This window comes from Mustela erminea, chromosome 1 (assembly GCF_009829155.1).
Source record: "Mustela erminea isolate mMusErm1 chromosome 1, mMusErm1.Pri, whole genome shotgun sequence".
NCBI classification, from domain to species: domain Eukaryota; kingdom Metazoa; phylum Chordata; class Mammalia; order Carnivora; family Mustelidae; genus Mustela; species Mustela erminea.
In genome coordinates, this window is record NC_045614.1 from 200,541,945 (window position 1) to 200,560,249 (window position 18,305).

Below are 18,305 nucleotides of genomic sequence, written 5' to 3' on the forward strand. Positions count from 1 at the left end.
AGCATAGTTGTCTTTAATATAATGAGTGAGTTCATGGAAAAAATCAGCTAAGAATGAAATTATTTTAATGGCTAGGTTTTCCTCCATTCAAAACTGTGCTTTCTGACACACAAATCACCTCCTGTGGGCTGTAAAAGTTTTTGTTGTTTTTGTTCAAGTCTAGAGATTAGAAGCATGGATATTTATTATAGTTAAGGACCTGAGAGTTTCAGAGAGGCAATTTCTGAAAGATGGCTAAAAAATGACCTCATTCTCCTTCAAGTTTATTGTCAACACTATTCTGTACTGGTACTCCAAGATGCATGATGTGACTTAGTTCTTTCTGCACGGGCTTCAGCGGCATGTTTCTCAATAAAGAATTGTGCTTGAATGGCTGATTTTATTTTTTTCCAAAAGACTTCCCCTTTTATAATTCACCCAAGTAGGAAAACACTGCTATAAACATTACAAAATATTTATAATTTGGAATAGTAAATACACTCTCTGTGCTTTAATAGTTTGGAATGAGTCATAAATTCTGAAGTCTTGAAAGAGATAGATTGAAATCTATTAGATAAAATTTCTGTATTTCTAATTCCCTGAGTTGACAGTTTGTAGGTTACCAATGAACCAGTTCAAAGTATGCTCTGTGAAATAGTAATGATATATAAAATGATTAATACCAATAAGAAGGAAGTACAAAAACTGAGATTAAGCATTCAGAATATTTTAGAGAAACTTGATAGACTAATTACATATCTAATAGAGTTAATAAGTTAAAATATGTATTTGTATTCCATAATCCTCTTTTTTGTTTTCAATTTTCATAGTAATTCATTATAGTGATTCATTTTTCATTACAGTTTACTGAGGTTTAAGTTTGAAAAAAGACTCCACCACAGATAGTTTGAGATACACTAAATTCTAGAACAGTGGTTTTCAAGAATTTATTTTACTTATTTGACAGACAGAGATCAAAAGTAGGCAGAGAGAGAGGCCAGGGGAGCAGCCTCCCCACTGAGCAGAGAGCCAGATGTGGGACTCATCCAAGGACTCCAGAATCATGACCTGAGCCAAAGGTACAGGCTTTAACCGACTGAGCTGCCCAGGTGCCCCGATTTTCCTGGATTTTAAGGGTAGGCTGAATCTGATCACATGAGCCTTTATTTTTAATTTAATTTTTTTAAGATTTTATGTATTTATTTGACAGAGATAGAGACAGCAAGAGAGGGAACACAAGCAGGGGGAGTGGGAGAGGAAGAAGCAGGCTTCCAGGGGAGCAGGAAGCCCAATGCAGGGCTTAGTCCCAGGACCCCGGGACCATGACTCAAGCCGCCCGAAGGCCAACGCTTAATGACTAAGCCACCCAGGTGCCGCAAGATCACATGAGCCTTTAAACTCAGAGAACTTTCTCCAACTAGGCTCAAGAAAGATGTGGCAAAGGGAAATTTAGAGATATTCCAAGCATGAGAAAGGCCCAACCACCAGTGCAGGAGAGAGCCACATGAAAAGTATGAGAATTGTTATAGACTGAATGTGTCTCCCCCGAATCTTTGTTAAATTCCTAACCCACCAAGAACATGGTTAGCGCCATTATAAAAGAGGCTCCAGAGAGCTCTCCTGCTGTTGTTTTGCCATTAGATCACAGACTGTGAACATGATTATGTATAAGTGAGAAATTACCAGACACTGAATCACCCGGGCTCTTGATCTTGGAGTTCTAGTCTCCAGAACTGCAGAAATCAATGTTTATTGTTTAAGCTATTTGGTCTACATGTTTTTATTAGAGCAGCCCAACTGACTAAAACAAAGCAAATATAGGTAGCCCCTAAGAAGGAAAGATGCCCTCAGTGACAGCAATAAAGGGAACAGTATCTTCAGTCCTATTACAGCAGGGAACAGAATTTGGTCATCTACCAGAATGTGCTTGAAAGTTGATTCACTCCCAGAACCTCCAAGAAGTAATGCCACTCTGTTGACACAGTGGTATTCACCTTGCAGATTCTAAACACAAGACCCAATTGGACCATGTTGCACCAGGACTTCTTACCTATAGACTTATTGAACTAGAACATAATAAATGTATGTTGTTTTAAATTAGTAGATCTGAGGTAATTTCTTATAGTGACAATGGAAAATAACGTATTGATACCCAAAAGAAGGAGTTTATTATTGAATTATTGTGGACCTAACACCTTCCCTGAAAACAAGGCCAAAGTTTCTACCTTACTCATTGAATAGTAGTCTAGTTTCTGAATTTCACCCAATGCATTACTTTTAAAATATTCCAACTGTACTATGTTTACTTTAATTCAAAATCAGCATACATATAATATGCTTCACATGAATACAATGTCCATAATTGTGCAAATATAAATAATTTCATTTTTTAAATTATTACTAGAATTATGCCTACCTTTTATACCTTTTATTAAGGATTTAGTTTAGGGACGTCTTCTTCCTGCCTTGTCTTCGACGTTTTTGTTCGTAGAGCGGCCAAGAGTAAGATGTCTTCAGGAAATGCCAAAATTGGGCATCCTGCCCCCAACTTCAAAGCCACGGCTGTTATGCCAGATGGCCATTCAAAGACCTCAGCCATAGGAAACTATGTCGTGTTCTTCTTTTACCCTCTTGACTTCACCTTTGTGTGTCCCATGGAGATCATTGCTTTCAGTGACAGGGCAAAAGAATTTAAGAAACTCAACTGTCAAGTGATTGGTGCTTCTGTGGATTCTCATTTCTGTCACCTGGCATGGATCAACACACCCAAGAAACAAGGAAGACTGGGACCCATGAACATTCCCTTGATATCAGACCCCAAGCGTACCATTGCTCAGGACTATGGAGTCTTAAAGCCTGATGAAGGCATCTCGTTCAGGGGCCTCTTTATCATTGATGATAAAGGCATCCTTAGGCAGATCACTGTAAATGACCTACCTGTTGGCGGCTCTGTGGATGAGGCTTTGCGACTGGTTCAGGCCTTCCAGTTTACCGACCATCATGGGGAAGTGTGCCCAGCTGGCTGGAAGCCTGGCAGTGATACCATCAAGCCTGATGTCCAGAAGAGCAAAGAGTATTTCTCTAAGCAGAAGTGAGCCCCGGGCCATTTTAGGGCTGGGCTGTAGTGGGTGGCCATGAAAACAAAATCTCTTTTGTACTATTGTTATGCTTAAAACACAAGACTTTAGACTTTGTGCAGATGTGGTATGGGATGGGACAGGCCTTTCCTGCAGGGGTTGGGGAGTCCAGCCTTGTTTCCTCTGGAAAGAATGGCCTGAACTGTGTTACAGGGCAGGCCAACTGTGATGTACAGTAATAGGGCAACACTTTTGATCTTCTGTTGTTTCTATTAGACTTGAACTGAGGAAAAAAAGAAAAGAAAAAAAGAATTTAGTTTAGGGGCACCTGGGTGGCTCAGTCGGTTGAGTGTCTGCCTTAGGCTCAGGTCGAGATTTCGGGGTTCTGGGATCGAGCACTTCATTCGGCTCCCTGCTCGGCAGAAAGCCTGCTTTCTCCCACTCCCCCTGCCTGTGTTCCCTCTCTCACTGTGTGTCTCTCTCTGTCAAATAAATAAATAAAATCTTAAAAAAAAAAAAAAGAACTTAGTTTATACAAGCCTCTGTAAAAAGCATTTTGCTTACTTTGCCACATCTAAGGGGGTATGAGATTTTAATAACACTAAAGGAAACTGAGTCAAGAAAGTTAAAGAAAAATCCAGCCTGAAACTCTGGTCTGCATAATGTAAGACTGATGCTTATGACTTTCACGTGTTTTTTCTCTGACTGGAGAAGTCTAGTTTTATTCTCTGTCATATGTCTGTTAATCTAGAGAAGAAAAAAAAAAAGAGAGAGAGAGAATGACTGCAGAAGTTATTACAAATATTTCAGTTACATTGTATTTTCTTCTTATGACTTCAGAAATAGCAACTTCCTTCCTCAGCTGCTGCTGCTACTAGGCTCACTAATTAATTTATGCAATAGAATCAATAAAAAGACCCATATTCAGAATGTTTACATATACTCAGCTGGAAGATTCAAACAAACATTTATATCTTAGTAAGCAAAATGACAACAAAGAGTAAATAATCTCTATATTCAATGAAAAGTGCTTGCCATTTTGCTAAATTGCAGAGTAAATTTTATGTGTGTTTCATGAGGGTCAATAATTACAAAATTAATCCACCTGATTGGTTTGTTATATTCTGAGCATCTTCTCTTACATTCAAGTAGGCGCTTCTTCTCTTGTTGGTATGGAGTTTTAGAGTTTATCGAATCATGGAGGCTGCAGGTAGAATTTCTGATTTTTTTTTTTTAAAGATTTTATTTATTTATTTGACAGAGAGAGATCACAAGTAGGTATAGAGACAGGTAGAGAGAGAGAGAGAGGAGGAAGCAGACTCCCTGCTGAGCAGAGAGCCCTATGCGGAACTCGATCCCAAGACCCTGAGATCATGACCTGAGCTGAAGGCAGCAGCTTAACCCACTGAGCCACCCAGGCGCCCCGAATTTCTGATTATTGGTGTTAGAATACAAACTACTCCAAAAGTTACTGGCATAAGATTACAACTATTTATTTTGTGCAGGGAGTCTTTGCATGAGAAATTCAGACATTGTATGATAGAGATGGTTTTTCTGTACCTCAAGATGCTTTTTTTTTTTTTTAGATTTTTATTTATTTATTTATTTATTTTAGAGAGATTTTTATTGAGAGAGATCACAAGCAGGCAGAGAGGCAGGCAGAGAGAGAGGAGGAAGCAGGCCCCCCGCTGAGCAGAGAGCCCGATGCGGGGCTCGATCCGAGGACCCGGAGTTCATGACCTGAGCCGAAGGCAGCGGGTTAACCCGCTGAGCCACCCAGGCACCCCCTCAAGATGCTTTTGACCTCAGATGAAAGATTGAGAGATTGGATACTGAACTCATCAGAGAACTCACTCGCCAACATGTTGATGTTGGTCTGATGGAATATTTACATGTAATATCTCCATGTTATCTGGACTTCCTTTCAACATGATGTCGCAGTTCAAAAGGCATGTGTTCCAAAAAGAAAAGATGAAGGCCTGGTCACTTTTATTGACCTAGATTCAGAAGACAGGCAATATCACTTCTTCCACATCAGGTTGGTTGAGACAGTTACAGTGGTCTGGCCAGGTTCAAGGAGAAGAAATGAAGATTCTGCCTCTCCTTTTTAGAAGAGTGTCAATATCACTTTGTAAGAAGAATATGTGGAATAAATATATACTTGAGCTGTCTTTTGACAGCACTCTCTGGTGTAGTATGGAATCTACACATACAAGAGAGGTGCTTGAGATACAATGAAGAGACTATTGAAGGCTTTTGACATATAGACTGCATCCAGTAATAGAAAAGGACTAACAAAAGCATCCTGAAAATTCATTAACACTGAAACACAATCAGAAAAATATTTCCCCACACCTCTTTCTCATTATAACGTTGTTTTATGCATCAACTTGGCTGGCTTCCGGTTTCCATATTTGAAACAGTTATATAGGTGTTAGTACTGTGAATGAATTTTGAGGATATTAGTGGTGTCCATAATCATTTGAGTTTAAGTAAAGGAAGTTATCCTAGACAATCCGAGTGGGCTTAATCCATTGATTTGAAAAACCTACATATCTGATGAAGGAGATATTCTGCCTGTGGATAATGACATCATCTTGCATCCAAGAATGGCAGCCTGCTCTTGCTGACAGCCTGCTCTATAAATTCCAACATGACCAGCAAGATCTTATAATAGGGTAAGCCAATTACTTGTAATTAATCTCTTGATATATATTTCCTATTCATTCTGTTTCCCTGGTTGACTCTTGAAGGAAACATTCATTAAAAACATCTATTTCTATTTATGACATTCAAAATTATGAAATTGTGATCAATAATAAGAAAAATGTATTTGGTCTTCATCCAACTGTTCTGGCAAAAAGTGTCTAAAACGTGGGGTGCCTGGGTGGCTCAGTGGGTTAAAGCCTCTGCCTTCAGCTCAGGTCATCATCTCAGGGTCCTGGGATGGAGCCCAGCCTTGGGCTCTCTGCTCAGCAGGGAGCCTGCTTCCTCCTCTCTGTCTTCTGCCTGCCTCTCTGCCTACTTGTGATCTCTATCTGTCAAATAAATAAATAAAATCTTAAAAAAAAAAAGTTTTTAAAACCCTCAGAATTTCCTAAATTATAAGAGTAACAAAAATACCTTCTGCTATGCTAATGTGATGACTTTTGGAAAAGTCATGACTTTTGGAGGCTGGTTCTCAGGAGAATCAAGCATATGATTAGAGGGATGAAAGCTTTAGTTCCACCTCCCTGATCTCCAGCGGCAAGAGAGGGGCCACAGATTGAGTTCAGTCATTAACGGCCAATGATTTAATCAACAATGGCTATGTAAAAATCCAAAAAAGACAAGCATGTGAACAGTGGCGATCTGGGGGGAGTGATGCACTAGGAGAAGGCGTAGAAGCTCCATACCCTTTCCCCTGCTCTGACCTCTGCATCTGTTTAAAAAAAAAAAGAAAGAAAAGAAAAACCCAAAATGGAGTCACTTAAGTCAAGACCCCACATCAACAAACCAAAACTTATTACCTACCTAAATCTAACTGCAATTACAAATCCCCAACGGATGTTACCTTGAACCAATCACGATGAAATTTCCTAGTGAGCGTGAGGAAAATTGCTGATAGTTCTCCTGCGGAGGGAAGCCTTGCCTAAAATAATGCATTCTTACTAATAATATCCCTTTTTCTTGTCCATCTCTGAATCTGAAAATATGCCCTTTTCTATCGCATGTCTGAACTCTTTTCTATTTGCTAGATGGAATGCTGCCTGATTCATGAATTGTTCAGTAAAGCCAATTTGTATCTTTTAAATTACTTGAATTTTTGTTGTTTAACACATCTCTTCCATCTGGCTCTTCCTGTTACTTATATCCTTTTATAATAAACCAGTGATCTTAAGTAACATGTTTCTCTAGTTTTATAAGTTGCTTTAGCAAATCTGTCAAACTCAAGGAGGATGTCACTGGAACATTTGATCTATAGCCTATAGCCAGTTGGTCAGAAACACAGGTGACAACCTGGACTTACAATTAGCATCTGGAGGGGGGGTTGGCTCTCCTATAGGACTGAACACGTAATCTGTGGGATTTGATGCTATCGACTAGAAAATAGTGTCAAAATGGAATTGAACTGTAGGACACTCAACTGATAATCACAGAATTCCTTGGTGTGGGAACCCCATCCAGCAGAACTATAGTTGGTGACCAAAATTTTAACATTTATTCCTGAAACTTACAACTTAATGAATAGAATTGTTACCAATTTCGTACTAATGCTTAGTAATTATAACTAAAGAGTGACAGATATGCCACCATAAAGTATTGGCATAAGGATTATTTTAAGTTGAAGACATTTGAGAAGGAGGAGATAAGAAGTTTCTCTGCCTTCCCCTTTATTTGTCTAAAGGTGCATAAATTTACAAAGCTGTGGGGTGCCTGGGTGGCTCAGTGGGTTAAGCCTCTGCCTTCAGCTCAGGTCATGATCTCCGGGTCCTGGGATCGAGCCTTGCATTGGGCTTTCTGGTCAGCAAGGAGCCTGCTTCCCCCTCTCTCTCTCTACCTACCTCTCTGCCTACTTGTGATCTCTGTCAAATAAATAAATAAAATCTTAAAAAAAAAAATACAAAGCTCTCCTTCCTTGCCCCCCACTCTACCAGGAAGGTCAAAAAATTAATCATTGGAGACAACTTTAGACCCTATCAACTGAAAAGGCACTGACTTAAATCTGCATAGCCAACCTATTATATACATATACTGTGCTTTTTCAGGTTGCCTCCCCATAACTAGCCTTCCTGACACTTTTTTTTTTTTTTTTTCTGAAGACGAAATTCTGTATCACCTTTGAGAGGTCTGATTCATTTTTCTGAGGGTATCTCTGATGTATGCAAGAGGTACACCTGTTAATAAGCTACTATTGATTTTTCTCTTGTCAATCTGTGTTTAGGTACAGAGATGCCAGCAGAAAATTCAGAATGGCAGATGGAGAAATATTTAGCTCCTCTACAGAGCTAAACCAAATTAACGTTCTGTCTTCTGATTTTACCTATTCAGTATATATCATTTGTAATACTTGTCCCCAATACTGTAGGATCAAGTAAGCATGTGTTTTTGAGGACCATCTAAGAACAATTTGCTATATTTTGTTAATATTTTATTTATTTATTTATTTGACAGAGAGTATCACAAGTAGGCAAAGAGGCAGGCAGAGAGGGAGAAGCAGGGTCCCCACTGAGCAGAGACTCTGATGTGGGGCTCGATCCCAGGACTTTGGGATCATGACCTGAGTCGAAGGCAGAGGCTTAACTCACTGAGCCACCCAGATGCCCCAAACAATGTGCTATTGTTCAGGTTCAGGATAACTGAACTATTTTTATCTAAGAATATAGAAGAAATTGAAAAGTACACATTGTCTGTAAATGCCATAGTATAAAATATCACTGGCTTTCATAAAGAGTCTCATTTTAGTAAACTGTTAAAGTTTTAGGGAAAAAATAAACACCAAGGATTTTGAGCAATCAGATCTCTTATTAAGACTGAAGAAACTTGTGCTCATCATTGTTTTCATTGAACTTAGCAGCAATCTGAAGGTTAAATCTAATTTCACCTGTGAAACAAACAAAGTCCTTCAGGGTTATTTCTGAACCTTTGAAGGTAGCTGAATTTTCCAAAAAATGACTAAAAGAAATTAAATCTGTTAAAACATGACAGAATAGTGTTCGAACATAAATAATATCATTTTTGTGGCACCAGCATTCTAGACCTTCAATTATTCTAGCATATAAAATGATTCCTACAAAATTAGAATTGAATTAGTACCAGCAAGGAAGAACTACCTAGGCTCATAATTGTATTTGCATAGATTAACTTGATTTTTTCAAGAATACGTTTATGATGTGTCCCAATCTTTACTTATTTTTATTAAATAAGATATGATTTTTTTTTCTTGCTGAGACTCTCAACATGGATGCACTATAAAGTGTTTGTCAATTGTCTAAGATATTTAATGTCATTTTAGTAATTATTAATTGGGGCAGGGATTTTCTGTAGATTTCTATAATTTTATGCAGTTACCATATTTCACAAATTAATACAGCTGCTAATGTATCAAACACAGCAGGACTGAAAATGAAAAGAGATAAAGCAAATTTTCTGGCACAGTCAGACAAAGGTTTTTCCATCAAGGAGATAATTTTTTTTTTAAATAAGTTTTCTTGGAATTTATGAAAATAGTCTTTTTGAAACAATTAGGCATAGTTATAAAATATTTGCTTCACACAGGACACATTTGCTTTCAGTGTGCAATAAAGCTCACATTTAAATCTTGCTGGTAAGTTTTGCTTCTATTTATTGCAGTAGTGTTGCCTAATTCTTGATTTCCAATGACTCCCTGCTAAAGATACATGTATACATTACTTAATATACTTTATATATACGTATATGTATATGTGTATATATACGTATATGTATATAAACACATTTCAATTTTGTTTTATGTTCTTTGTTTTCCTTTTTTCTTTTGTTTTTACCAAGAACTGTGCTCATTTTTTTCTGTCTTTACTCAGCATAAGAAAAAGAAGAGAAACAGAGGAAAAGATCTTAGTTTTTCTACTTTTATGGGTTTTTTTTCTAGATTCACCGTAAAGCCCAGGATTAAAGATCTCTATAATTAACATACTTTGTATTTCATTTTATATCAAAGAAAATACATCATCTTAAATTTCTTAGCTTTTATTCACATCATGGCAGTATTTTCTTTGCAACCATAAGTTGGACAGCTGGAGACCATTTTTCCCCCTTTAAAGAATTTTGAGCAGTATCACTCATCCTATTGAATACTCACTAGCCAAGCTTCACAGTGAAATCAAAAGAAGACCCCTTGTGCATTAGAGTGGCAGTCCTGATGAGATCATTCAGTTCTTAAAGGATTAAGCATGTTTCCATCTGAGACTATTTCTATAAGAATGATAAAAATTAGCTGTGTGGCATAAAATGTGATATTAAAACTCAATGAATAAAAACAGATTTATACAATATTCTTTTATCCTAAGATGACTAAATAAGGATTTTCTGGCTTGTTAACAAGACTGTTTTGACAATTAAATAATGCTTTAAAAATTTAGCTAGAAATCAAGAATCATTAAATATTTTTAAAATGTGATTTTTGTGGAGAAGTAAAGTTTCTAAACAACACAAAATCATTTTTTATTTTTAATCCACATAATTTTGAAGTCCTTTTTTTCTAATAATATTAAAAAATAAGGAGAATAACTAAAACAAAGTACTTTAAGTCCAATCAATCCATACCCTGGGTAATTACTAAATCGTGCTTCTCTATGCAGAGAAACAGGGATTTAAATCTTCTCTGTACTTCTCTACCCAGACCTGAGACTTAAATTCACTTCTCCTTAATTTTGCCTTCTGAAAAACTCAGGAGTGCAATCTTGTGGAATTTTGTGATAATTATGTATAAAGCTGTATCTTGGCACATAGTTGATCCTCAATAAACTACTATTATTTTCACTTATGTTATAGTATTGCTTAAAATTAACTGAGTTAAAATTTTATTTAAATTGTATTTTAGGGACGCCTGGGTGGCTCAGTTGGTTGGACGACTGCCTTCGGCTCAGGTCATGATCCTGGAGTCCTGGGATCGAGTCCCGCATCAGGCTCCCAGCTCCATGGGGAGTCTGCTTCTCTCTCTGACCTTCTCCTCGTTAATGCTCTCTCTCACTGTCTCTCTCTCAAGTAAATAAATAAAATCTTTAAAAAAAAATAAAATAAAAAAATAAATAAATTGTATTTTATAATATTAGAAATACATTTTGCTGACTAAATTTTAGTACCTATTATTGAATTCATCAGTCATTACTTATTCTATGTTTGATAATTTTGATGACCATTGTATGACATTTAGATCAATTTTTTTTTCTTAATAATTACATTTTCTTTTCTTTCCACACTTACTCAAATTTAAATATGGTTAACTTTATTAAAAAAGGGGGGTGGGAGGTTGGGGTACCAGGTGGTGGGTATGATGGAGGGCACGGATTGCATGGAGCACTGGGTGTGGTGAAAAAATAATGAATACTGTTTTTCTGAAAATAAATAAATTGAAAAAATTAAAAAAAAAAGGACATAGTAAAAAAAATATTTTGGGGATATTGAGTGGCATTTCTAAACACTTATGTCAGCAGCTTTTATAGATTTATAGCATTTACACTGTCAAGGATGTTTTCTTAATATTAGAGATTTATAGAATAATTTAGACATAAGATATTATGTTTGGCTGCATTTAAAATATCTTAAAAATTAATTTTGATGTCACTATACTACTGCCTATGGCAAAGATGTACCTCCCCTTAGCTCTGACATGACACTATAAAATAAATGGAGTGTTTAGGTTGAGTCTTAACCTTTTATCAAATGACAGTAATTATATGTTTGAATTTTTATTTCATTTAAATTTGCATGAACTTTTAAGTGATTACTCATCTACTATCTCTTGACAGATAAAATTAAAGACAATACATAGAAAACTTGTCTGACCCTGTTGCATGATTGACAGTTAAAGTCAAAATGCAGCATTTACTTTCCAAAAGGCAAGTACTTAGACTGCAATATTATCAATTTATAGATTTTGTATCAGTATGGTATTTTTTTTCAGTATGGTATTTTTATAGAAACATTCTCTAAAGCAAAAGTTCAGTACATGTATACATTCAAGAACATATAATTACTTCTAAATTTTCTTTATATATACATTTAGCTCAAGAGAGGGCAACAGTTTTCATTAAATAGTCAAAGGAGTCTGTAGCCCCAATCAAGTTACAGATCACTTTTCTTAAGACAACTTAGAGCACTTGGGAAACAGATGAATAATCAAGTGATTTTGCAATAATGTCACTCCACAGTGAAAATATATGAAAGAATTACAGCAAAAGTATCTAAGGTATTTTCAGAATACCATTTTCTAATTCATGTATCTTAAATGTATTTATCTTAGTTTAGTGGCATGGAATCCTTTTCACATCATTAATGTAATAGCCTGCTGCCCAACTGAGATTTTTTTTTTTTTAAGACTTTATTTGAGAGAAAGCAAGAGAGATCACAGAGGAAGAGGGAGAGGCAGAAGAAGAAGCAGATTTGCCGCTGAGTGGAGAGCTGACTTTGGGGCTCAATCCCAGGACTACGGCATCCTGCCCTAAGCAGATGCTTAACCGACTGAGCCATACGTGTGCCACTTAAATTCTTCTTGTAAATTAATGTCATTTCCCTTTAACATTCCTGAAGTTTACTTAATACTCAAAGGATGAGAGGTGGACTATTGGGCATTAGTGCAAATTTTTCCCTAGGGCGTCTTCACTGATGGAACAAATGTGCAAAATATACTGGCATAATCACATCTCCCTCCCACTGCAGACAGAAACACAATTATCAACAGATAGAAATGGTCTGAGGAGTATTCCTTCTGGTTGCAATGGGGGTTTTCAGAGTACATGAAGCCATTTCAGTTTCACTGAAATGTGTAAATACACTGCCTCCTAGCTTTCTTTCCACCATTTACAAAAATTCAGCTCTGTATTCTCTCCCACACACAAAAAGTACAGTCATGTATTCCTCATACACCATTTCAACTATCTTCTTTCTGCATTTAGTATACTGCCATAATGTTCATCACTCAGACTCTGAGTATTTAGAATGAGATGTAAGGCATGTGGTTTTCATTGAGCTTGGTAAAAAACAAAATCGGATGTACAGATTGTGTGTGTTCTTTTTTTAAATCACTATATCCTAAAATCCTAGAACAATACTGCAGACATTAATAGATATCTGTAGAAGCTCAACAGTTATTTTTTTTTAAAAAATGGATGTTAATGATAATGTTAATGAATGATGTTAATGAATGAAATACCACAAACATTTAACTCTTTATATCCATTTTTGATTTTGCATTATACCATTAATACATTTAATTATTTATATGGATTTTTCAGTCATTATTGATTACTTATTTTTTCAAATACTAATTTCTTCTCAAGCTCAGAGTAAAAGCAATAAGCAAAGCATCATGCATCCTGGTTCCCAAGATCCATACTCAGAGTTTTAATGACAAATGCACATGTACACACACACACACACACACACACTCAAAACACCACAGTGCACATACAAATCTCTTTTAGTTGTTATGTCAGTAACTGAAAAAAAAATGTAAAAATACAGAATGTCAGAAATTTAAAAAATAAATAAATGAAGGATGAAAAAAAGTACATATACAAGACATACCTACATTATATGAACTTGAAAAGAGAGTTACTTGATGTATCAGAGAAGATTTCAAAAAGAAGCATTTCTTCCTGATTGTGCAAATAAAGAGAGAAATGAAAGTACACTTTCCTGAGCTGTGTGCAGGGATAAGGGAACTAACAATGGATAGTGAGATGCCCAGATGGTGAGACCCCACAAATTGGAAGAAACCATTCCTATCCCTTGGCTCAAAGCGACAAGGGTGGAGGGTATCAGTAAGAAGTTGTCATCATGGGGAAAAAAAATGAAGTGGTCATCATGAAAGACAAAACAGGGAAGGGACAGGAAAAACTGCCCTCACCCTCTCCCCTCTTATTCTTCCATTTAGTGCTGGCGCAAAGAGAAGACACCCAGAGGGTCTAGGTAGTACAAACCAAGGGAGTCAGCCTGTTAGACATAGAGTAGGCCAGAAAAGGGTACTGAATGGATTTGAAGAATGACCAGCACACTTGAGTCTATCCTATTAAAAGTATGTGTGTGTGAGTTATTGCATTCATTCATATCCATTTGTTTTTTAAAAATCTGTTGAGGTTCTACTGATCTATTGATCTACTGATCTATTGATGCAGCCATCTATTGATGGCTGCAGTACTGTCTAGGTTTTTAGGATGCAGTGCCAGAAACACACATACACACACACACACACACACACACACACACACACACACGGAGGACTATGGACCCACAAAGCTTACATTCCAGTGAGGGTCAGTTTCAGATAACAATGAGCAAATAAACAGATGGATGGCAATATGTGCTCTGAATATGATTGCAAAAGGACAATGTATTAATACTGAGGAAGTAACATTTAAGCTGAAGTGTAAAAGGTAAGTAGGAGGCAGCCTGGGAAGTACAGAGAGTAGAACCTTGCAAGCAGAAAGAAAAGGTGGAAGTATAAAGGCTCTGAGAGTTCAGCTTCTGCACCCAGGAGAAATGAATCAAGATGGTGAACTAGGGAAAGATGGTGGAGGGTAAACAGGGCCAACTGCACAGATGTTAAGTGCAGTTTAGTAACACCATAGGAGAGTTTTAAGCCCTCTGGGTTGGTGAGGAAGAAATGGTATGGTATGATATGTGGTTCTAGATAGATCTCTTTGGCTGTGAAGAACATTACAATTGTCTACAAGAGAGTCCTGGGGACTGGCACTGGAGTTGTTGCCATTGCTGTAGAGAAACAAGGACAGATTGGAGCTGGGTTTGGGGGGTTTCATGGGGCAGAGAAGAGGAATGAACGATGATTTAAATGTGTTCTAATAATTCTTTATATTATGTGGCACTACTTCAAATAAGCCTTATTAAAATATCCACAGGAGAACCCTGGAAAAAAAAATAAAAATAAAAAGTAAAGCACAGATTTATTGTACCATTAAAAACATTTTTCTATAAAAGAGGGTATGGTATAAAACATGTCTATCTTGCACTTTCATTTGGCTTCTACAACACCTGAAGGCTCTAAGGATCAGGTTACCTCACTTGTCAGGGGCTGTCATGGCAGAGATTTCAAGTGCAGACACAGGAAGGACAAGAGTATGGAGTGAAGATTGCCATCGATGACCTACTTTCCACCCCCGTTGAGCTGACACAACGCTACTAGATAAAAACACTAAGATTAATCGTAAGTTTAGCAATCCCCCTCCACCCATATCAGCACACAGCCAGTGGAAGAGAAGGAATTATGAACTAGAAATGGTTATGGATGTGTTAGGTACACTCATTTCTAGTGGCATGCTCTGTCTCTAAAATCCCAGCATCCAGACATCATTACTAATAACATTCTTCTGCCTTTATTTCCAATAGATTTTATGCATACATATGATGTTTTCTCAGTAAAAGAAGAATCATGTTACATTTAATTGCACAGAATTTTAATATGTAATATTATATCATGATCACACTCCTATATTAGCAAAGGATTCAAAAATATTTTAATAGCTACAAATGGTGAGACTGTTATTTCTTATTAAAAAATGAGGTTTAATTTACAAATCATAAAATGCACAGATTTCAAGCGTTACGTTTGATCAGTGTTAAAAAACATATACACTTATATATCCTGTATTTGTATCCCTGTAGAACGTTCCTTCTGTGCTTCTCTCTGATCTATTTCCATCACCTAGAAAACAACCCCTGTTCTCATTACTATTATCAAAACTGAGCTTTGTCTGTACTACAGGTTCACAAATGGAAATATGCTTATGCACTCTTTTTGTGTCTTCATCTTTCACTTAGAATAATGCTTTGAGTTCTACCTATGTTGTTGTGTGTATTTGTGGGCTGTTCTTTTTTATTGTTGACATATAATTTTATTGTTGACTGATTGATCCACTTTCTACTGGCCCTGTAATGCCATACCATCTTCCCTTAACTCTTGACCTCTACTCTGGTAGTTAGGACCAGCAGCAATCTTCAAGAAGAGTCCCTTCAGAGGCAGGGAAATCTCTAAGATATAGTTTGTTTTCACCTCTGTCCAGTTCTTAATGCCAATTTCATTTACTGTTTGTTTAAACTCTTCTATCTTATTATTATTCTTGTAATGGTTTACTATGCAGACCCAGTCCCTGAATCATAAAAAATCTTATTATCTTTTCATTAGTGAGGGTACCTCACAGGGGGGGAAAAGAGCGTATGTGAAACAGGTGGTAGATGCTGGACAGAGAGTTATTAAAGAATTGGTTCACTTGACTTTAGGGATTGGAATGTCTAAAATGTGTCAGCATGCCTGTAGGCTGGAAACTGCAGCAGGGTTTCTATTTTACAGTTTTGAGGTAACCAACTGATTGGATATGACGCATCGACATTCTAGAAGGTAGTATTCTTCACTTAAAGTCAAATGATCGTAGATATTAATGATATCTACAAAATACCTTGACATCTAAATCTAACATCTAAGTTAGTGTTTAATTGAATAACTGGGTATCATAGCCTAAGTTGAAATATAAGACTAACCATTACAAAACTTTACACTACTGCTGTATAAATTATAAAATCTTAAGTCACAATATTATGTTTAAATACTTTGCATTTTCACTAAAACCTATAGGTTTAACATTTTCTCATAAATATTATTGCACAGAAGTTCATCATTTAATATACGAATTTGCTAACTTTATTCTCACACACAGACACATACAAAATCCCAGGCCATTTTTTAAAAGATTTATTTATTTATTTGACAGAGAGAGAGATCACAAGTAGGCAGAGAGGCAAGCAGAGAGTGAGATGGAAGCAGGCTCCCTGCGGAGCAGAGAGCCCCATGCGGGGCTTGATTCCAGGACCCTGAGCCAAAGGCAGAGCCTTAACCCACTGAGCCACCCAGGTACCCCAACCCCAGGCCATTTTATAAAAGAATTAGGTGAAGCTTTTAATTAAGAGGACACAATTTTGGTTATATGTAAGCTTCTTTCTTTCATGATTTAAAAGGAAAAAAAAAACTCTCTGGAATTATTAGTAGGGATAACTCTTTAAAAATTTCCTTACTGCATACTTCCCCATATTTAATTATCTATCTATGTGCATTAGTATCTTTTTAAAGCTAATTCTTACATCTTTATTTTAAGAAGGATAAAATTCAACTTATTTCTGTATTTTCCCTCTTTGTTTCTCTGCTCATGGATCTCTCTCTGGATATGGACATCTATGTGTTTGAATCTGGGCTTGGTCAGTCCCCCAACTCCTCTGAGGTCCATTTCTGAGCAACTGCAAATCATTGAGATATTATCCTCTACCAGGGCTTATTGGGATTATGACAATATGAGAGAAAATATTTTGACAGATGTAGCATCAAACCCAGACCAAACAGAGTTCTTTACGTCAGTGTTACTTTGTAACCGAAAACTAAAATTTGAGGCCATGACTCTCTGCCCAGTTTCACTAGCATTAGCTCTGATCATTGTACTTCAATAGGAGGCAAAGTCTCAGCTCCAAACATGTAGCATGACCGTCCGATTTAAAATGCTCTCACTCAACATGATGCTGAAATAGTCCTATACAAAGAATGAAAGAAAGGATCCTCAAAGAGTAGTTTTGCGGCGAGTCACAGGCCAATAATTTTGAACAGCAAGAGGAAGATTCTTCTGAGATTCACTAGGACTTAGTTGGTATCTGTATTTGAATGGAAGGGTGGGAGAAATTATAGTTAACAGATGAAGTTGGCATCCAAATTCTGGTTATTGAATTGCCCTAACTGTGCAAAATCTTTTGAAGACTAAACCCAAAGTCTGTGAAGAAATGTCCACTATTCTAATGCAGCTGATATAAACTCACATTTCCTAATGTGAAAACTTTGGTCATCATCATGTCAACCAGGAACATGAAGGATATCAGCACCGCCCATGTATGTGTGTATCACTTCTGAATAATGGGTTATCAGGGGGAGAGAAGAGAGTGGACTGGTAGATATTTCTGGATAAACTAACACAGACATAACACAACTTTTGTTCTCCATCTATAGAAAAACATTCTTATATTTTAGTACTGAGAATAATGTTAAAATCAGGTAACAATAGCATTTCAAGTTCTTACTTTATTAAAAAAAAATGTGCTGGAATGCCATAAGACTAAATGGATTATTATTAAAAAGACTGAGAAAACAACTGTGTATTTGATCCTGCAAATATGCAAGCACAACTAAATTTGTGTGCTTGTTTATCTTTGTTGTAAATTAGAAGAGATATGTAATATAGGAAGCGATATAATATAATCTCACCTCATGTGAACATTATATTAGATCTTCCAGGACATAGCACTCTTATGGGCTAAGAGAACTACAGACCTGTGACAACATTGATTACTATATGGAAAATATTTTATCACATCCACGTAGGCCAGTTGGCTATGAAATTTGCTTCTAGTAAATATTTGTCCTATTAGTACTAAACCATTAGTCCACAAATGTCTAAATTGGTTTTGGTAGTCTTTAAAAAGATATGTTGAAAATATTCTTATAAATTATTTATTTTATAT

General features: G+C 36.5%; 1 protein-coding gene across 1 annotated transcript; it reads left to right on the plus strand.

Annotated features, from left to right (window-relative positions):
* Window positions 1-2,453: 2,453 nt before the first annotated feature.
* Window positions 2,454-3,368, plus strand: LOC116567376 (peroxiredoxin-1-like). Its single transcript, XM_032302394.1, has one exon. The coding sequence runs from the start codon at window positions 2,487-2,489 to the stop codon at window positions 3,072-3,074; it is 588 nt and encodes a 195-aa protein (XP_032158285.1). The 5' UTR covers window positions 2,454-2,486; the 3' UTR covers window positions 3,075-3,368.
* The last annotated feature ends 14,937 nt before the right edge of the window (window positions 3,369-18,305 follow it).